This window comes from Aethalodelphis obliquidens, unplaced genomic scaffold (assembly GCF_003676395.1).
Source record: "Aethalodelphis obliquidens isolate GAN/ISIS:26980383/991018 unplaced genomic scaffold, ASM367639v1 scaffold2, whole genome shotgun sequence".
Lineage (NCBI taxonomy): Eukaryota > Metazoa > Chordata > Mammalia > Artiodactyla > Delphinidae > Aethalodelphis > Aethalodelphis obliquidens.
Genome location: NW_020837946.1, coordinates 37,370,652 through 37,393,074, shown reverse-complemented (window position 1 = coordinate 37,393,074; position 22,423 = coordinate 37,370,652). Strand labels below are relative to the sequence as shown.

Here is a 22,423-nt window from a genome sequence, read left to right as displayed (position 1 = left end):
GAATCTACCTGTCAATATGGGGGACGTGGGGTTCGAGCCCTGGTCCGGGAGGATCCCATGTGCCGCAGAGCAACTAGGCCCGTGAGCCACAACTACTGAGCCTGTGCTCTAGAGCCCACAAGCCACAACTACTGAAGCCTGCATGGCTAGAGCCCGTGCTCTGCAACGGGAGAAGCTACTTCCATGAGAGGCCCGCGTGCCGCAGCGAGGAGTGGCCCCTTCTCGCCGCAATTGGAGAAGGCTCCCGTGCAGCAACAAAGACCCAGTGCAGCCAAAATAAATTAAAAAAAAAGAAGAATGCAGGCACTATTGTTATATTAGTTGTTTCATCATGATGTGCATTTTAATATTCTAACTGGTGATCAAATAAAGCCAATTAACTTCAAAGGTGAAAAGTGCCCATGAAATGGGAAAGGCCAAAACTAAAATTCTCACACACTGTTTATAGGGAGAAACATAAATCAGAACAGCTTTCTTTACAGAATCACTTTTTTGGTATACATGCACAGGCTCCATTTTACAGAGGAGTTGGTGTATGACTAAATGGGAACCAATTTTCAACACAAAGTTTTGTTATGTGGATGGTGTCGTATGACCATGCTAGGGATAACTGTTCGGAAAACTGCCCTACCTTATTCCAGGTGCAATAATTAAAAAAAATCAAGAAAAGTTTATACTAGTTTTTTCATCTTTATAATCATTAGAGATTTAATTTGCCTCATATTTGTTAAAAAACCCTTAAAAACATATTTGTGCTAAATTTAAACTAATATTTCTATTTCTACTCATCTTGTCTGTTACCTTCTCCCTTTCTTGATTTAGAGAAACTGGGGCTGCCATCTCGTTCCATTTGACACTGTCCACTTTCATGATGTAGTTCTTCCTCAATTCCACTTTCAGATGATTGCCCACTTAATGTTCCTTCATTCCAAATTTTACAGTTTTCCTCTGAACTGTGTCTCACATGTAGTGCTGATTCTGTATCTCCATCCTGGTTGGTTCCATTGCAGAATTTAAGTGGTGGACAGGGCTGTGATACGAATCCAACAAATTTCATTCCTCTTTTAGCACCTCCATTAATCTGAAGTTTAAAAAGACACGGTAGAACAAAATGTAAACTTCATTTGCATTGATTGCTTTATCAATTAACCTTCAGGCTTATTAAGGAAATCCATTAGAAAAGGAGTAAATGGACCAGTAAAGACACATTCATAAACAAATTAATGACCTCTAATATAGCAAGAATCCTAAAACCCTGTCACACTATGTTGGTGGTTTCTTCAAACAGAACTGATACATTTTAGAAACTGTGAAAACAAGAATTATATTTTCGGGACTTCTCTGGTGGTCCAGTAGTGAAGACTCTGCACTCCCAATGCAGGTTTGATCCCTGGTTGGGGAACTAAGATCCCACATACTGCAGCTAAGCCCGCGCGTGCCGCAACTAGAGAAGCCTGCGCCGCAATGAAAAGCCCGCGTGCCGCAACCAAGACCCAGCACAGCCAAAATAAATAAGTAAACGAACAAACAAATAAGTAAATTAACTAATTAATTTTAAAATTATATTTTCTCCAAGAGGTTACTATTTGGGAAGAACTGATACTTCCATAGCATAATTTTTGCAGCCCTGTTAACAATGGTTTCTCTAGTTTAAGCAAAATTCAAAACTATCCCAAGAAATCCTCAAAAATAACATTACTGACTGCTTCCTATTCCCCAGGGAGGGGGGCAGAGTTCTTGAGGCGCTAGGCTACTGTGTACCCTCTTTGCCGGCAAAGAAATAAAGCCACTCTTTCTTTCTCCTCCATTTAAAAGAAAAACAAAACCAAACACATCTTAATAATAAAGAAGAGACATTAATTTAAAAGCAGAAAACATACAGCCTTTTTTGCTTGTGTGTAAAGAAAACTGTTAAAAGACTAATTCTTGACAAATGCATACATATAATGCATAAGCCCAATTCATACTACCACTCTTAAGAAGTTTCTGATTTGCTTATATCTTGGTACTATTATCTCCTTTCTGGGCCAAATACACATGATTAGATTCAGTCCTATCAGTTAAAGAATAGGGTTCGGAAGCACATGAAATAATGCCAGTGAAATAATTTGAGACCCTAAGAGTGATTATTTTCATGCTCAACACTTTTCTCTTTCTCTTTTTCATCATTTCTTTGTTCTTGTGTCCACGTCTTTCTCCTGTGTTAAGCTGACCATTCTTTTGAGGGCAGGCACTATCTTACTCACTTTTGTGTTGCAATGTTTTGTACCTACAGGTGCTCTATAAGTACTCGTTAAATAAGTTAAAATGAAGAAATAGCAACATCTTTTATACGGCCACGGTTTGAAACATTTTAAATGTTTTAAATTCACCTGGGAGGCGAAGAAAGAGTTATGATGGAGGTTGCAAGTGCAAACGTCTATAGTCAGCTATAAAATGGAATGAAAAAGGCCAGGAAGAAGCAGGGTGAAACCAGACAGCAATGGAGGCTGCTGTAACTTAGCTGAGACGGACAGAGGGTGTGGGTGTATGGAGCTTGGACAAACACTGCTGGCACAATATCATTTACTCCTATAAATTAACACATTAAGACTGTGACACTGCAAGAAGCCTTAAAAATAACCATAAATTGTCCTTTATATCAGGTTTCCCGGGAGAGGAGAAGGAGGTGGTGAGGAGGAAGGTAAAGCCCGGTAAATTTAATGTCAGTGCTTTCTCTAGGTCTTATTTGTTGATTTGGGGGGAAAATTGCAGAAGACTTTCTCTATTACTAAAAAGTTGTATCTGGAAAAGCTGGTATGATACAGAGTATTACTGTCTTTTCCGTTTTTTAAGTTGCAAGATTGATGTTTTTCATGTCATTTTTATTTAAAAATCCTGGGGAAAACATTTGTAAATCTAAATTTAAAAAAAGAGCAAACATTGACATAATGTTAAAATGATTTGAAATCTAGCTGTTTAACAATCAACTCTTTATATCAGGCAGCCATTCAAAAATAATATTTGGCACTCCTCTATTGCTCTTGCTCATACACGGGGCAATGTTCAAATATTTCACGTGCTATTTTTCCTGAAGCTTTTCTTTTCATAAAATAACCCCATTACTCTAATTGCTGAAATAACAGTACTTTCCTGTTTAAATAGATCTTTGTGTCCAGGAAGTCAAATACAAAACGAATGCTCTCATGATGATCTATTAAGACTAAATTAGCAGTTAGATTTTTGTTTCTGGAGTGGATTTATTCCCAGAAAAAAAAAAAAATTTTTCCCAGAATAGTAGTAGTAAATAGTATGTGTACCTTGTTTATAAAAATCTAGTTTCAAAGGCTGTTCCTGTAAAACCTTATTAAATGGTGACTTTATATCTAAATGGGAAGTATCATTGGCAGCTCTAACTGGCTAAACACAAACCACAGATAATCTTACACACACGGTCATTTAAAGCTTGGGAAAAATAGAAACAGCGAACAAATTTCACAGTTTCTTATTTGACAGGAAATGCCTTAGGTTTTTGGCAGTATTCATTTAAATAAAAGCTAAACCTTACACATATGACAATGCAACTAAAATAAAAAAAAACCCCAAACTTTCACCATCAAATCCTGTCAGTTTAGAATACTTATGAATGTACAATTCTTTTTTTTTTGGTTTTAATCAATATACATATAGTGTTCAATTTTTCATTTAAGGTTCAATTAAGTTATATTGAATAGACTTTTTTCTCTCAACAGTTAAGATAGTTGTCATGTTCAATGCCCATAAAATAGTCTATCATATTGATAGACCGTTGCTTCCTTCTCAGTTTTCCACTTGTTGAGAATTTGGCCCCTATTCACTGTTGATTAAAATATCTTTGTATAAACATGATTTTTCCCTTTTCAATTAATTTCTTGGAATGGATTCCTAAAGAGGAAATTACTGGGTCACAAAATAAAACAAGATTTATGACTTTTATTACCAAACTGGTATTCAGAAACACTGTACTAATTTATTACAATGCCAATTGCATTGTATATGAATGTATATGAATGTTTTGTTAAAGGTCTTTCCAACATTGAATTTAATATTTTCAATTTAATTTCTCAGTTAATACTGGTAAATTATTACTTCTCAGTTTTTATTTACATTAAAAATTATTAGTTAGGTTGAACCCTTTGCCAAATGTCTCTTTATTATTTGTGTTTCCTTTCTGTCCATGGATTCTGTCTGTCCATTCAAGACTGAATATACTTTCATGCGTTTGTATTCATTTCATATATATTCAGAAAATGAAGCTTCTATAAGACACATTTCCTGCAGATTTCCCCCCGATTCTTTTTTTCCTAGTATATAACTTATATTTATATATTCAAACTCAAATTACTCAATCTATTCATAATTAAATATGTCCACTCTTTCATTTTCTTTCAGATTTTTTGCACTTGAAAAAATTACCTCTTTAACTCATGTGAAATGTGTGGAGTCTATTTTCTATAGAACAATTGCCTATTTTCCCAGCAGCACTTACGCGGTAATGGTTGTTCCCCCATTTTATTTCATCAGGTTTGTTATGAAACTTCTTATATATGTATAAATCTATTTCTGGCATTTCCATACTGTTTCACTGGCCTGTATTTCTGTTTTTAACTCTACAATTTGGTACCTGTGCTTCAATTTGTTTTAAATTCTGGTAGACTAAGTCACCTATCATTTTCCTGTTCTTTTTAAAGTAGGAAAGGAAATTGATGAAGAAGAAATATGAAACATTTCTCAATATCCCATGAAAAAATGTATACTTTTAGTACCTTTTCTATCAGTTCTTTTGCTACGTCATTTGTTTGTGTCTCAAAAGTTAGAGGACATTCCTCAATCACAAGCCTTGGGCGTCTTTGTCCACTGGGTGCTGTCGAATGCTTCGTGCTGTAACAGAGAATATGTTTATGGTTGGAAGCCAATTGCTGATTTTCAGCTAATATGCTCATGTGAAAATGAGCGAGTAACTCACAAGTAAGTTCAAGGCAATCCTTTTTCTTTGTTATTTCGACTCTAATGGCTGTCTTCTTACGTAAAAATATTGGAAAAACACAATAACTTTTATTAATTTAGATTTCCTTAATTAAAACCTCTATTAATTTAATTTCTAATTTAACATGAAAGAAAAGCTCCGCGTCTGTTGTTTTGATAAGTTATGAGAAATGATTTTAGATCACTGTTATACCTCATTATTGTACAAAAGCATAAGTAACAATCCTATTTAAGTGCAGATAAATATTGTCCTGTCTTTTTCCTTTTTCTTCTTTTCTGATCTTCACCCCTCGATTATTCTTAGCCCTGGCAGGGCACTGCTAAATCTATTTGAAGTAATGCGAAAAGAGAAAAATAATTTATCCTTGGTTTGTAAGATTTGTAATTAGGACATAAGTGTTGCTATGGTGTGGTAAATGGCATATTTACTTAGTAATGCTTGAACTAGTAAATATCTGATGAGGTGCCCTGTCATGGTGAAAGTTGCTTGTGTACACGCCCTCTCAGACATGTGTAAGTGGGCAGTTAGTTACTCAGTAGCAGACAGTGTCCCTAAAAAGCACATCTGGGATTTTTTAAAGCCTCTTCTTTTTTTCCCAATTTTCCTGTTTTCTCTCTTTTTCTCTTATTTCATTTTCCCTTCTCAGCTTAGCCCTTTCATAGTTAAAGTCGTTATAAAGAGAAAACACAGTTTTTACCCTGGTCTTTGAGATGATTTGGATACAGTTGGAGAGTTGTGTAAAAAAAATTTAATGTGTTAATCAAAGACATTGGTCTGGTTATTTTCATTCTTCACTGGAAGGAGTAACAGTATTTTGAATACTATGAAACATACAAGCTTGGTTGGCAAAAACGTTTGTAGTATTGTTTGGAAAAACAGCTATTAAAAAAGTTAAAAAAGAACCTAAAATGGATGGCTTTCTGGCTTTCCCATCCTATTTTTTGGAAAAAGCTGATAAGAGACCTATCCAGTTTGTGAGAAGTTGGCATGTAGGCCTTTTTGCTGTAAAAGTTTTGGAAGTTAGAGATAGTTTCTGTTGCCACTATTAATAAAGCAATACAGGACAGTTCAAAAAAAACGCTCAGTGAAAGTGGACTTGTTCAGTCAGCTCTTTTAGCCCAGTGATAGGATATAGCTAATTGATACCCCCTCATCTGCTGAAGTTGCTATATCAGCTTTCAGGTGCTTCTTGAGTCTATTTTCCTTTCCCATTTTTCATTGACATCCTTACCTAGGACCTGTTTGTCTGCAAGGGGCTAAATCTATGAGAAGTTTTAAGGAAGGAGATTTAAGTTTCCTTCTCCCAATTGAGGTTCAACTGCTGGAAAATGTGCCTTAAGCCAAAACCCCGAATTATCCTTTATTCTCCATCACTTTGTTCAAACTTGCTTTGCTTTTAGCCAAAGAAAACTGTCTCTCTCAACAGCTTCTTAGTATGACAGTTTTCTGGAGCGTCAGGCTTACCTTAATTTCAAGCGCGATAGCACCACCCTGTATAGGTAACTTGCAGGCAGGTGTTTTTGCTGCCCAACAGGTTGTATAACAGGATGAATAGCCCCAACAATATATCCTTTAAGATAGTAGTCTTCCACTTTTGTTACTATATCCAGAATTGAATTTATCTTGATTACTTCTGGGTTTGGCGAAGCTGAAATATCAAATGCAAAGAGAGATTTGCACATTCATAAAGTTGAATTACATATTATTTCTATCTACGTATGATAATACTAATGAATAGGAAATGTATCCATATGATTTAATCTCAAATAAAGTTATACTAACAGGTATTATATATTTTCTAATTTAATTTCAGAAAAAGCAAAAGTAATCTTAGCAGTTGTCAGATATTTAGTATTACCAATATGTCTTAAAGTAGAAATACAATGCCCTATATATATTTTTCAAATAAGGCACTTTTATTTTATTTATTTAAAGACACATTTTAATTTTTTTATTATTTTAAAAAAATTTATTTATTTTTGGCTCTGTTGGGTCTTCGTTGCTGCACGATGGGCTTTCTCTAGTTGTGGTGAGCAGGGCTACTTTTCGTTGTAGTGCACAGGCTTCTCATTGTGGTGGCTTCTCTTGCTGCGGAGCACGGGCTCTAGGTGTGTGGGCTTCAGTAGTTGCAGCACGTGGGCTCAGTAGTTGCGGCATGCAGGCTCTAGGGCACGCGGGCTCAGTAGTTGTGGCTCGCAGGCTTAGTTGCTCCGTAGCATGTGGGATCTTCCTGGACCAGGGATTGAACCCATGTCCCCTGCATTGGCAGGTAGATTCTTAACCACTGCGCCACCAAGGAAGTCCCTGTCAAGTGCTTTCTTATTTCTAATTACATTTCAAAAAAATCGTGTTTTAAGTTTCTCTGGGAAACTAAAAATATGGTTTCTTATGGCACTTATATAAATACTTGAGTAAAGAAATTGAAAAAGTAAAGGCAACCAGAAGTTCTTCTTAATAAGTAAGAATTCTAAATACACAGGAAATTTAAACGCAACATTTATATGCAGTTGAAACATTCCTTTGAAGCAGGGCAAATCTGTAGAAACTGTAGAATAGTACAATCTGTATAGTTTTTAGTAAAAGGAAAAGGGTGTGTTATATGGGAAAATGAATGTTCTAGCAGTATTAATTTTAAAAACAACTTCATTTTCTGTGACAATATTTCTCATTTTCTGGAAAACAACCAAGACTTAATAACTAGAAATGGAGCTGCAGTTTGGCTATCTCTTGAATAACAAAACATATGAAATGAACTCCAGGTAGGGGCAGTGCTGGCTGTTGGCCTTCTGTCAGTGTGGTCAGTGCTGTCCAGAAAATAGCTGTTGTTAATTGCCCAAACACAGGAAGTAGGTTAAGAAGCAGACAAGGAAGAAGGGTCAGAGGAAATCCCTACCTCCTCTTACATTAATATCCCTGTGATGGAACAGAAATCCACCACTTGGATTCACGTGGGTTCATGCCAACTTCTCAAATGAAAATAAAGCACTCAAAGAAAAGTTATATAAACCAGCATGAATCCATTTACTCAAATTTTCATCCTCTTTTGGATTTAAACTAATCTACAATATATTTTCATCATTATGAATAGGAATAAAAACAAAGAGACTGATCCTGGTTTTGGAAGAAACAGCTGGATTTCATTGCAAAATGACCCAGTTCTGCATGGTTGTGTGGCAATCACTCCGTGATTCATTTGGTCTTACTTTTTTAGTATTTTAACTATCAACCCTGATTTCCAAACAAAGGAACTAAAAAACTATAAACTAGAATAAACTGTTAAGACTAAGGAATGAAACATAGCCTAAACTTATTTTTAGAACTATACACTAATCCTACAAAAATTTAAAGAAAATTTCCGTCTTTTAATGGATCTCATTGCTTATTGTAGAAAATGGAAATGCTTAGCATGATACGAAAGAATCTCCATAGTCTGGCCTCTGTCTACTTATTCAGCGTTCACTCTTGTCATCCTTTTCCTTGTACATCTTGCTTTGGCAGGACTGAACTACGGGAGCTCCTGAGCCTGGCACACTCTTTCATGTTGCCAGAACTTTGTTTCCTTTCCTGCTCCCCAAGTTGGGTTAATCATTCCTTCCTCTGTGCTGTGCATTCTACTAGTTCCCTTATCAATCTGTATTATAGATACTTGTTTATGTGTTTGTCTCTGCTCTTAGACTGAGAATTCCTTAAAGGCATAAAACCAGAATCACTTACCCTAAGTAGAAAATTACATACAAATAAATACAACAAAAAGAAAATACGTATCAAATTCTAGCTGGTTACTGTTATCTGCCAAGGACTGAGCCACAGCCCTGCTCTCTCTTTGTTGAAAGGGAGAATTAGCCATTAGAGAGGTGTTAAAGACGTAGTAACTCCAAACTGATTGGAAGGCTTAAAAAGAACTGAAAAGGGCACAGCTTTCCGACTATGAGATTCAATGTTATTAATTCTGTGTTTGTGTGTACAACTTAAAAGCATCTCAGGTCTAGTGCTAAGTCTTTTGGTAGAGGCTTGGAACCCCTATTGGGATAAAAGTAGCAAGGACACAGTGATGGCAGCAAGGGGGACAGATGACATCAGAGGGAATAAAATGAATTATAAAACTAGATAAAAGAACCGTAAAAACTTTACAGCCTGAGGTCTCTTAAAGGACTTTCTACACTTCATTGGCCCGATTGATAATGATAATGAAATCATTCCCTCCATTCTATTGTTTCAGAACAAGGTTCTCAAAGGCAGAATTTTGTAACACGTTAAATAGAATCACAAGAAGATAGCTATAACAGAAGGACATTGGTGTTTAAAGAGGTTCCTGTTCAGGTAGAGAATGTATTTCTAAGGAACACCTTGCTCTCTGGCGATGTCAGAGAAATTTTGTGTCAGTGGAACAAATCCAGCTTTTCTAGTCTAATCTACATCCTCTTGCACTTTCAATAAAGTAAGGTTATTGTCTTGAGTTCAATGCAAAAGAAATGTTAATGCCTGAAACACAAAGACACACACACACAGAAGTTTTGAGAAGAATTACAAACTGAGAAATCCAGTAAAGTTACAAAGGGAGAAAAAAAATTGTACATCAGTACTAATAAGCATATCTTACACATAAGTTTCTGTAAAGATCATGTCATTTTGGGCCCAGTGCTTTACATTAATTATTCAACTGTCTCAAATGTGCATGTTCTTCTATTTGGAGGTCTGTGTCTTTTGATAAATAGCACTCGGCATAGACATGATAATTATGATAAGTGCTTGAAAAACACTTGTTAAAGGACCAACTGAATGAAAAATTGGTTGTAACATTAACATATTCAGTGAACAGAGCTCCAGGTTGCTCATGGAGCAGTAGTTTAGAAAATAGACTCTAGGGGGACTTCCCTGGTGGTCCAGTGGTTGGGACTCCTCGCTTTCACTGCTGAGGGCCGGGGTTCAATCCCGGTGGGGGAACTAAGATCCCACAAGCCAAAAAAAAAAAAGACCTTCGGACCAGACTGCCTGGATGCAAATCTCAGCTCTGCCACTTACTAGCCTGGCAAGGTACTTTGCACCCTCGTGCCTCAGTTTCCTCATCTTCAAGGTAAGAATAATAATAGAGTCTACTCTATAGGGTTGTTAGCATTAAATAAGTTTATATGTGTTCCTAGAAAGTATCTGGCATGTAGCATGTGCTATACAACTATTGAATGCTTTGTTAAATAAAGTCCTCCCCTGTGGAACGAGAGGCAGCACACTACTCTCAGAGCATTAGGATCTGGAAGCAAATCACCTGGGCTCAACTCATGCCATTTACTAGATCTGGAACAAGTTAATTTGCCTGTCTGAGACAGGGACAAACAATGGTATTAACTTCATAGAGTTGCTTTCATAGTAATTGTAAAACATGATCCCAGGGCCTGGTACAAAGTAAACACTCAAATATCAGTGATGTGCCTGTCTGTTGGTGGCCCAGCTTAGAAAGATAGTTTCGAATGAAGTTGCCCTCCGAGATGTCATTGTTGGTTTAAAAAAATCTCCAGGAAGATCATTGTAGAGATCTGGATTTATTCCAAAAGCCCAGCCTGGCTCACCATCTGTAGAATTCTGTATCAGAGGCCCCTAACTCATGCTCTAGATCTCAGGTCCCTAACTCACCCTATAGATTAGGTGTCCCTCCTGCCAACTCACTCCAAATAACAGTCCCTACCTCACGCTGATCTGCTCCATTGAGTCCCAGACCCAAATGTCCAAAGGTATCAGCCTGATAAAACAAGGAAAGGGTCTGTGCTGAAGGAAAGGGTCTGTGCTGAAGGAGGGACCTGAAGTGGGGAAGACTTAATACCTTATCCAAGAGTGCAGCAGCCCTGGCCCAGTGCTGCCATGTGGTCATGTCGGCCCAGTGTTGCTGGATCTTCTATTTTTTTAAGAAAACCCCCAAATCCAGATTCTTATGTAATATCTCCCAACTTTAAAAAGTGACAGTTAATTCAAATATCTTAACACTATACACACCAAGCGAGACCTGTCTAAAAGCTGAATATGGCCCATGTCTTGTTGGTTTGCAGCTTCTCCTCTGGGTTGCCCCAGGGATTCTGCAGACCAGAGCCTGCCTAGGTCCAGGCCAGGCCACCTGGACCATCTTAGACAGTGTTCAGCATATCCTAGGACACAGAAAGTGATCCAAATCTTCCTCATTAGTGGGGACAGGAGGATGATGGTGATAGGAGGGCTGGGGTTCATTCTGTTAACAAATTGCCCTTCTTATCCTACATTGTGATTTATTTTAAACATGCCAGTGTCATTCAAGAAAGGTAAACCTAGGAGCAAGGAAAGGTGAAATAAATCTGGGAATTTTGTTGAGAACTTCCCTTCAGGTAATCCCCTCGATTCTTAATAATGTTTTAAACTGTGCTGAAAAGAGACTGGCAGCCTGACTCAGCTTAGAGATGTGAGGAAGGGGCAAGCTGTGCACACAGAGTGAGGCATTTTCATCAGTGCTCACCAGAGTGAATAATTATGTCTCCAAGATAGGCTTGGTGTTTGAAGCCAAGCCTTTGATTTGATGTCCTTACACTGGGGCAGTAATATCAGAGACTCTATTACTTTTTAAACACAGGAAATTAGGGGGGAGGTGTGGTTGTTTTGGCTAGAACTGAACAGCACAGGCAGTTAGCAGCAGCTGCAAGCCATCTTGCTCTTCTTAGCTCCTCAACCGCTGCGAGTTCCTTGGGAGAAGGAACAAATGGTGTTGTTGACAGCATTAATGGGTGGGGTTGGTTGCCGTTCAATCAATGCTACACGATTTGTAAAAGCTTTATTACACCTTACAAGGCTATTGTGAAGAACTGGTGAAGGAAAGTATTTTGTAGTTGCTTTGAAAACTATATACATGCAGCGTGGACTTTTCTGATTAAAACTGAAACGTGCTGAACGTTAAGCAAGTCTATCATTCATCCTCATAGTTTCCAAAATAAAATATCAGTAGAGTTTTTTATGGTCCTTTGCTTAAAAGCTTCATAGACAAAGATCAAATTTTAAAAATAGAAAAAAGTCACATTCTAGTAAAAAGCTAAGAACTTGTTCAATGTCAAAAGGTTTGCTCTGATGATGTAACTCTATGAAACCAGTCCAAGACATATATATGTTCTTTCCACCAATTTACTTCTGAAGATTGGTATGTATTTTTGAAATATTTATGAAACATTGTTTCCTCAGATAAAAGCACGATGTACAAACACTGGCAAGCAATTTTACCATATTTTCAAAAGGGAACAGACTGTCAAACCCCATATTATATCTAGCAATTATAGTAAAAAATAATAAGTAACATGTACCAAGTACATATTTTGTGCCAGGCATTATGCAAAGTGCTTTACATGCCTAATCTTAATTAGCCCTTACAAAAACTCCACAAGGCAGATATTATCATTTCTCAGATGAGGAAACTCAGGAAGAGAGAGATTTGATAACTTGCCCAAATTATTAGTGAGCGGTAAGGCTGTAATTGAACCAGACAGAATGACTCCAGAGCCAGTACATCCGAGCACCGACAGGAAAGTAAAGCTTCATTGATTTGCATCACTGCTAATTCAGAATTTGTGAAGATTCAGACATGAGCTGAGCTAAAGCTTTTGACTACTATAAATTGTTAATCAATCTAATGTACAGATATTAAAAGGAGTATCCGGTTTACTCTACTTATCAAAATGTTTTAAGTTACTTAGAAAGATAAACTACTATATAAATAACATCCAAATTACATAAAATTTTATGTTTTCAATAAAGGTGCCATCTTTGTAGTCACTCATTAATATATTTAATTGAAGTAATACAACTGTGGTCTTGAAATGCACTCAAACTCCAAGGGACGACAGAGCTCATAATTACAGGCAGATATGCAAAAGATTGCATTATGACCATGAAAACTCCTGCAGCCTTGTGTTTCACCGCTGTCTCCTGCATGTGCTGCACTCTGCCTGTTCGGTTTTACTTGTAGTTCCCAGACAAACCATGAGATTTTCTCTTGTTTCTGAGTCTGTACAGCTTGTCTTTCAGCCTTGTTTGCCTTACCCCCACTTCCTTACTCAGCCTTTTTTTTTAACCTTTAAAAACATCTTGTGTGGGGGTAGAAATATAACGTACAAACGGGGTGCACAAAATATACTTAAAACTGCCAGCATTTGGTAACCACCATCCATTCAAAAATCAGAAAATGGCGGGCATGCCAGAAGCCTCACTTCCTGCCCGTTTCAATCACAATCCCCCTCTCCTGCTCTGTGCTACCTTGACTTTTTTTTTTTTTTTTTTTTTACCTTGACTTTTGTGGTCCTCACTCCTTGCTCTTTTTAGTTTACTATGCAAGAATGCAAGCAAACACTACAGTTCAGTTTTGCCAATTTTGTGAGTTTTATATAAATGGAATCATACAGTATTTTGCGTCTAGTTTCTTTCACTGAACATTAAGGTCGTGAGATTAATCTTGGGCAGCTTGTGTAGTGGTAGTTTGTTCGTTTTCACTGCAGTGTAGCAGAGGACAGCAAAGTACTGCCTACGGCCTGTTTTGTTGCATATGGTATGTTGGCACTTCACTGGCCGAGCTGAGTAGCTGTGACAGAGACCACACGGCTCACAAAGCCTAAAATATTTACTATCTGGCCCTTTTCAGAATACGTTGGCTCACTTCTGTGGTGCAGTGTTGCATTGTATGAGTTTACCACAATTTATTTTTCCAGTCTCTTGTTCGTGGATTTCTGAGTTGTTCACACTTTTGGGGTTATTACAAATAGCACTTCTATCAACATTCTTGTATGTGCTGCAGGGTGCATGCGTGTGCACGCTTCCACTGGGTATATGTATCTTCGCTAACTAGGTAATGACAAAGCATTTTTTGTTTTTCCAAAATGGTTGTACCAATTTACCAACACCTGGTATTAGCCTGACGTTTTAGCCATTTTGGATGATTTGTAGTGGTTTCTCACTGTGGTTTTAACATGAATTTTTCCTGATTACTAATGAGGTTGAGCACGGTTTCATATGTCTATTGACCATTTAGATTTCCTGTTTCATCAGCCACCTGTCCAAGTTCCTTGTCCATTTTTCTATTGGGTTGTCTTTTCCTTTTTTGATCTTCAGTTGTATTTTGTATATTCTGGACATAAATCTTTGTCTAAGTCTCACTCATTCTTTAGATCAGATGAGGTGGCACTTCTTTTAAGGAGTCTTTCTGGATCCCACCAATCGGGTGGAGGTGCTCTTCTTTCTGCTTCTATAACTCTCAGACTTCTAGCAAAGTTTGTATCACAGCATAGAGTGTAAGCACTGTAAACAGATGATTAGTCATCAGGGCTCCTCAGCAGGAAGCTCACTAGGATGCAGGTTCACAGAAGTCAAGGACTAGGCTTTATTCCTCACTCGGAGCTCAGTAGGTGCTCAGTAAGTGTTAGTTCAAAAAATAAATAGACGAATTGGGAGACTGGGATTGACATATATAGACTATTGACACTATGTATAAGACAGATAACTAATGAGAACCTACTGTATAGCACAGGGAACTCTACTCAATGCTCTGTGCTGACCTAAATGGGAAGGAAATCCAAAAAAAGAGGGGCTATATGTATATGTGTAGCTGATTCACTTTGCTGTACAGTAGAAACTAACACAACATTGTAAAGCAACTACACTCCAATAAAAATTTTAAAAAAGAATAAATAAATGTCCACCCAGATGTAAGAAAAACCCCCAATGTAACGTAGATTGCCACTAGAAATGTATTTTCTCCCAACATCAATATTTATTTAAGTGGGTCAACTGTTTGCTATTTTCAGAGATTCCCTATCCCCCAGGTCAGAATGGGATCTTTCTTTCCCCCAACAGTCCGAAATTGTGAAGTTTTATTATTTGCCACAACTACTGAGCCTGTGCTCTAGAGCCCAAGAGCCACAACTACTGAGTCCATGTGCCACAACTACTGAAGCCTGCTCGCCTAGAGCCCATGCTCTAGAGAAGCCACTGCAATGAGAAGCCTGCACACTGCAACTGAAGAGTAGCCTCCGCTTGCCACAACTAGAGAAAGCCCTCATGCAGCAACGAAGACCCAACACAGCCAAAAATAAATAAAATAAATAAATAAATAAAAAATAAAGGAAAGTCCTTATGTGATTTTTTTTACCTGACAGAGATTATGTTGATGCTTGAGTAAATTTAGTCATCTTTATTATAAATTTCTTTTTACATAGCACTTTACATTTGAAAATCTTTTGACTGCTTGAGGAAATACTCAAGAACTTATTAGATTCAGACAGACATAGAAAATTTAGCTGGACTGACCTTCTTTCCTTCCTTCCCTCGTTTCTGATACTTTATTCATCTCTTGTTGATTTTTAAATGCATTCTCTTCAGTGCTGCATCTTCATTATTCTTGAAAGTTCTCTAGTATTTACGATTACTGACCATTTCTTGCTTTTTGAAACCCTCCTTTTCCTTGTGTTCTCTGGTGCTATACAGTCGCAATTGTCCTCATTCTATTTCATTTTTGTTGAGTTGTCCTAAATATGGCTAAATATGCCTGATGATTCAGCCCAAGACACTTATGCTCTGCCCATATTCTCCTCTTTAAGACTTTATCTACTTCAATTCCTCCTGGAAGTCATCATCTCTGCCGTGCACCTGTAACTCTCTCTGCCACGATGTTCCACTGCCACCTCACATGCAATGTGCCTGGAATGGAATTGCTGTTTCACCAACTGACTCCCTGTGGGACGCCCCTCCTACTGTAAGAGGCATCATTATTTCCACAATTACTCAGGCTCAGAACAGGGAAGTCATCTTGGATTCCTCATTCTTTCTGTCCCTTCATATCCAGCCAGCCACAGGCTAAGTCCCTCTTGGTAATGTCTCTTACAGGGACGCCCCCTCACTTCTCCTTTCAATAGCCCTTGAAAGTACCTCAAACTCTTAATCTTTTTCTGATTATATAAACCCTATTTTTTTCTTCAGGTTCAGTTAAAGTCCTAATTTGAATTCCAACTTATCCTATTCAAAATTGATTTTTCCTTTTCCTGATACCTCTTGTATCTCGTATTGCAATTTTTCATTCATTACTTCAACACAACTTATTGGCCACTGGTCATGTGCCAAACACTGTGCAAAACACAGCAGTGCAAAGGTGGATGTGGCATAGTTCCTGACCTTGAGGAGTTCATGAGCTTGTCCAGTTTGACCAATTAGAATATAAAATATTGGAGGGCAGAAACTATGTCTTATTCCTTTTTGTGTTTTCACTACTTATCAGCATCTTCTACAGAATCCATACATCAATGTATTTACTACTGTTACAGTGATGGTAAAAGACAATGAGAGTTTCTTGTTCTCATAATAAGAAAGCAAGCTAGGGGCCAGGAAAATTTTACTCAATGTGTTTTACATGATTCTATTAGAAAGTCAAATAAGGAAGTTACCATCTGTCCTTCTATTGGGTTTTTAATACTGTAGAAATTTCTTTTTAATCATAAAGCTATACATGCTCTAAAAATCCTTAAGGCCATGGTTATTCAGATTGTTTTCTGGGATTGCACAAGAAGGTAAACCAACCCTTCTGGATTATTTGCAGAGTTAATTTAACTTTTCACCAAGAAACTCTATGATGTACTCATATATATGCTGACACACTCTCATACATACACATGTATAGATTACTATACAATAATCCAGAAAATTTATCACAAAAATTGTGCTGAAATCTCACTAGTGCGGTTAGTAGATCTGGCATAAAGCCAGGAGGGATAGTTAACTTTTATTAAGTGCTTACTAAGTGCCAGGTATCTTTTCAAGGAGATTATTTTGTATAATCTCCTTTAATCTTTAAAATAACTCTATTATGCAAGCACCATCAGAACCCCCATTTTATAGATGAGGAAACTGAGATACAGCAAAGTTTATAAACTTGCCAAGTTAATGAGTGAAAGAGCCTAGATTCAGAACCCAGGAACTTGACTCCAGAGCCTTATGCAATTAATGATTAGGCTATTATTTCTCCCATAGAGATATATAAGTAATGGCTCAAAGTACTCCCACCAAAAAAAAAAAAAGTGCGGGAAAGGCACACACACACACACACGCACACATGCACACATGCACACAGAGAATGGAACTAAATGGAAAATCAATAAATTGTTCAAGATAACTATAGCCACCATAACACAGGGCACTGGAAATTTCAAAGGGTCTCCTCTTGCCCCACTGGGACTTGACTCTCTGTCCCATGTCCTCTGTTTGGAAAAACAGAGGAAAACAAGGTAAGAGACAGGCTTTTCATGAGCACACACAGCTGTCACTAGACCAGTTTGTTTCCTGAAAGGTTGCTCACTGCACGTGGTCTCTGAGAGGCAGGAGATGCCACTATTTAGTAGTCCTCACAGCAACCCCAGATCAGAATGGCCAGGATTATACGAAGAAGGCTGGCATATTTTAACCCCCATGTGACTCACTTCTCTACACACTGGAGGAATAGGTGGGCGTCAGAGACAACAGAAGAGAGGAAGGTGGTTTGTGGAGCTGGGCTGATACAGAGTCTTGGCTTCTGAGGCAGAGGCAAAGGCAAAGGCAAAGACAAAAACAAAACAGAACAAAAAACATGTGGAAGAATTGTAGAGAAAAGGGACACCAGGAGACTGGGCCCCTGGACCAAATAGGAACCAGGTGCAACTTTAAAATATGTGCCTGCTTACTGAGTTAACATTTGCAAACTATGCCCATACTTACACTTTATAGTGTAATACTCTATTACCTCCTCCACACACCTAGAGTGGAAGGTAGAAATTTTACTCCTTTCACAGAGAGAAGGGCTTCTGATAATAATAAAGCCAAAATGACTTCTGAAGAAAGTTGTAGATCCTTCTGATTCAATGATGGCTGCATTTATACAAATTTGTTTGAGATTGCTAACATGGTTGGGTGGAAATAAATCAAAAAAAAAAATTCAAGTTACTTTAAAACCTATGGGGGTTGTGCAGCAAATCTTAAAGCACAGATCAAAATGGCTCTGGCCTAAACTTTATGAATAGACAAGGTTTTGAGGTTAAGGAAAATATGTGTTTGCATCCTGTGGATTTACAAAAACTTGTCCTAAAAAATAATTGACAAGGACAATCAATGGAGAAAACATAGGACCACATCACAAATATTTTCTCAAATGATGTTTTTTGAAAAAGTATAGAAAAAATTCATTTGAGTGTTACTTTTCTGATTGTCACCATTATCTTAATCTATTTTTTTTTTTAAATCTACTTTTAACTTTCATAATTAAAAAGAAAATTAAGAATATTGACATTTTCCCCTTTGGTAGCCTTAGCCTTAGGTAAAAATGGAAATGTAAATATGTTAAAAGTATATGTACAGACTTTGTGTATGTCTCTGGAAGGGAGTTTGCTTGCTGGCTAGCTCAGTTTTTGACAAAGAAAAATGGGCTGCTCTTGCTTCTTGCACAAAGATGCACTGTTCACAGAGCAAACCAAAAAAAATGGAGAATTTGTGTTTAAGTTGAAAAGAAATTAATATCCAACATAATCTACTTAGTATAAATTTTCTATTAACTGATAAAACGTGCGGCTTATTAGAATTAAAAGCATAACTTTGTAATAAGAACTTAAAATACTGACATCTGGAAATTCTAACAGCAAGCAGGACACTCAATTTCATTTTTAATACCCTGTAATTAAAGATATAGTTCTGCTTTTTAAAAACTCAGTTTTATCAATGCGATTGTACAGTAAAGTTTCCAAAAGAAGTGAGGTAAAGTATTTGTGAAGTTGAGCTGCCTCTGTTCCTTACACAGGGCTGCCATCTGGGCTTGTTTATTTGTGTTTCCAACTTTCTGGAACAGGGAGTTTCTCTGTTAGGGACAGGGCAAGCAAAGGAAGTATCTTACAGAAGACTATCTTTTTTTCTGTATTTTCAAACTTCAAATTTAGTTTGGTCAAAAATATCAAATGACTACCACAATCACAACATTAACACAGTTGGAAACCTCAGAATTGTCTTAGCAAATACTCTTCCACATGATGCAAGTAATATTTCCTACATGCTACCTTCTTGTGCCTTTCAGATCTTTTTCAAAACACAAACTGTCATTAAGGCTAGACCTATTTGGCTGGAAAGCGAACATTTTTCATGTGTCCTTCTACAAATAAGCATTTGATTTAAAAATGAAAGGACTATTTCCAAGCAGTTTTTCTAATTTTATAAAGTACATATGAACCAAATTTACAAAAACCAAACAGAACAAAAATCTTTCAGAGTGTAATTAAGAAACAAAGCATTATTGTTAGATTGATTGTACAATCTGATTATGAGGAACAGTTTAAAAATCCACAAACCAACACTTAAAAAAACTAGAAGTCCCTTATCTCTGAAATCTTTCATTTAACAAATAAAATAGAAGCAAAAAGTACCTTGTAAAGTAAAATCCAGCAATACATATTCGTAAGCAAATTCTGTCTTTGTTTCCACTTGCGGTCTCTTCAGGGTAGAAAATATTTTTCCAGGGCTGCTATCATCAGGGTCTTCTAGCTTTCTAAGTCCGCACCCCATGGCAAAATCTGTAAGGAATTAAATTGCAGGATAGGGGAGGGAGACCAGCAAATTCTGTTGTTTAAGCTGCAAAAAGCAAGTTACAGACTTAACTGCTTTGATTTTTTCAGCTAAACCATAGATACTCAAAAAGAAAACATTTGAGTCCAAAGAAAGAAGCTGAAGACTTTTTCTATCCATTTTTCTGTAAAGTCGTTGAACCCATGATGATTAAGCTACAGCTCCGGGAGGCTGGGCTTGATCTTAGGAGAAACATGCAAGCTGCTACAACTTAGCGGAGAATTTCCATGCCACGTCAATTTACAGCCAGCCCCCTACCAGAGTTCTGTCGCTCAGGGCACCAACAGTGCTTTGTCTATCCCAGTTAGCTGGATGATAAAGGAGGTGTCCAAAAACGGAAATAAAAAGGCAAAAGTGCAAATCAGATGGAATTATCTACAAGTAGAGGCTATATTCAGACATAGTGGTGTGCAATTCTTTTTCTGTTTTCTCTTTTCCCTTTTTCCTGTGCCCACTGCCCCCCCTTCCTCCCTGCTATTACCAAGAAAGCAAAAGGAGAGAGAGAGACAGAGAGAGAGAGAGAAAATGGAAAAAAAAAAAAAAAAAAAAAGATTCTCAATATGGTTGGAAACAAAAATCATTTCCAGAAAGGAAGTCAGGAAACTGTTTCTGGAGTCTAAAAGGAGAAAAGTTAAAGTTAAAAAAACAACAACCCACTTTTAGTCTTTAGATAGCATTTTGAGGATTTCTTTCCAAATGAAGGGTTTTTTTTGGCTGGAAAAATCATGTACTAGTTAAACTGCCTCATATAAAATGTTTATATTTAAATATCATAATAAAAAGACTTTATTTAATTGCAAAGAAGAGACAGTAATGTGGATAATTAGTTTCCCTAACATTTATAAAGTTTAAAAAACTCTACCATTAGAAGGCTTATGATAATAACTAGTAACATTTCCACAGGTCCCAGAGTATCATTAATTAAAAACAACAACAATAACAACAACAAAACTGACAACTTGATTCACTCAGTCTTATAAATTGCTGTTTACCTGAAGTCAAGAACAATTTCTAATGGAACAATTGTGATGAGTGTTTATTGTATTTTACTATTTACGCGTCATGTGGTGTGGTGTACCCATCAAAACTGTGAGCCCTGAAATCATACCGCCTGGGTTCAAATACTGCTTCTAATGCCTACTAGAGACGCGATCTTGGGCAACTTACTGGACCTCTTCAGGTTTCAATTTCCGCCCCTATAAAATGGAGTTAATAATAATACTTACCTCATAGGCTTGTTATGAAGGTTGAATGAGATAATCTTATCTCATATCTTAACATTATGCCTGGCCAATAGCATAAATTTGTTAATGTGCTTACATTATAAAACAGTGTTGAGAATAGTAGTAGAAGGGAAGTGATTCTGCCACCATTCCCATTATTTACAAAATAAATCTCACATTTCAGATTTTATAGAACACAAGCCTGGAAAGATTTTTCAATTACATTGAAGAGTGCACATGAAAACTCTCAAAAGGGTATGGATTATTTAGTTTGTATATCACTATGACCTCTTGTCTCTTCCTTCCACCTCCTTGTCTTTAAACAATTTACTTTTCAGAAGTGTTTTTTAACAGAGGAAAATTCCATAGTCCTTCATTCTCAAGGGTGAGCATGGTTGGTAGTAGCAATTTCTGGGTAAATTTGGCTAAAAAGACAGCAGACTCTGACCTAGTGTGACTCATTTGACTATTCCCAGTGCTTCCATGCCTGTCATTTTTCATGTCCTCTTTTGCTGTGAGCTTCTGGATGGCAGAAATAGAATATTTGAAGTTCACTAGTTCCTACTGCAGAGCCTGGAGTATTATTTATGAAATATTCATTATATTTATTAAGCGCCTGCTATTTTCCAGGCACTAAATTAGATGCTGTTTGGGTACACAAGTTGACTAAACATGGCCTCTGCCCTAAAGAAACTTAAGGCTTAATGGGGAAGAAGACAGACTTATAAACAGGTAATTTCAATTTGATTTGGTAGCTGCTAAGATAGAAGTATGCATAGGTTGCTATAGAAACCCTAGAAGGGGTCTCTAACTCAGCTTGGAGGATGATATCTGAGCTGTCTTGAAGGATGAATATGCATAAGATAGATAAAGAAATGTGGGGAGCATGTGCCAGGAAAAGGGAAAGGCATGAGCAATGTTATGGAATCATGAAACAGTATGGCATGAACTTGAAGGGACATGAAGCAGTTGAGAATTACTAGAACATAAAGAAGTAACATAATTATTAGAACACATCTAGTAACATAATTACTAGAACACGTCTCTAGTAGTCTTCTTTGAAAGAAGACTAAGCTATAAGGGAGGTAAGAGCCAGTTGTAATGGGTTGTATATGCTGCATAAAAGGAATTTTGACTTTATTTTGTAGGCAGCAAATGAGAATCAAATAATCCAATGGAAAATTCAAACGAGGAGCTTGAAATAGGCAAGTGACATAAGTTTGTGTTTTTGATGGGTTACTATGGCTGCTTTGAGGAAGATGGTCTTAATAGGAGCAAGAATGGGGGGAGACTAGTCATTCAGGAGAGTATTGCAGTAGTCCAGTTGAGTTGATGACTGAACAAATGAATGAATAGGATGCATTATTATGTCCTTAAAGAATTTCTTTTATCTCTAGTGAAAGGAACTGTACTTCCTTTTGTTCACAACTAAGCCATCACTTAATCATTTTTCTCTCCAAAAATCCAACAAAATAAAATTTTATTTGACCCTTAATGATGTCTTAAAACACATTTCCATGTCCATATGGCACACATTCCCTCTATTTTAACAATTATATGGGATTTCATTGTATTA

General features: G+C 37.1%; 1 protein-coding gene across 1 annotated transcript in view; it reads right to left on the bottom strand.

Annotated features, from left to right (window-relative positions):
- Positions 1-20,233, bottom strand: part of RFTN2 (raftlin family member 2) — a 59,983-nt gene extending 39,750 nt beyond the window's left edge. The window contains exons 1-4 of the mRNA XM_027125060.1: positions 19,426-20,233; positions 6,470-6,653; positions 4,785-4,899; positions 802-1,081 (exon numbers count right to left, since the gene is read on the bottom strand). Coding sequence (XP_026980861.1) covers positions 802-1,081; positions 4,785-4,899; positions 6,470-6,653; positions 19,426-19,564 — 718 coding nt within the window. The 5' untranslated portion in view covers positions 19,565-20,233. The remainder of the gene's footprint in view (positions 1-801; positions 1,082-4,784; positions 4,900-6,469; positions 6,654-19,425) is intronic.
- Between the last annotated feature and the right edge of the window lie 2,190 nt (positions 20,234-22,423).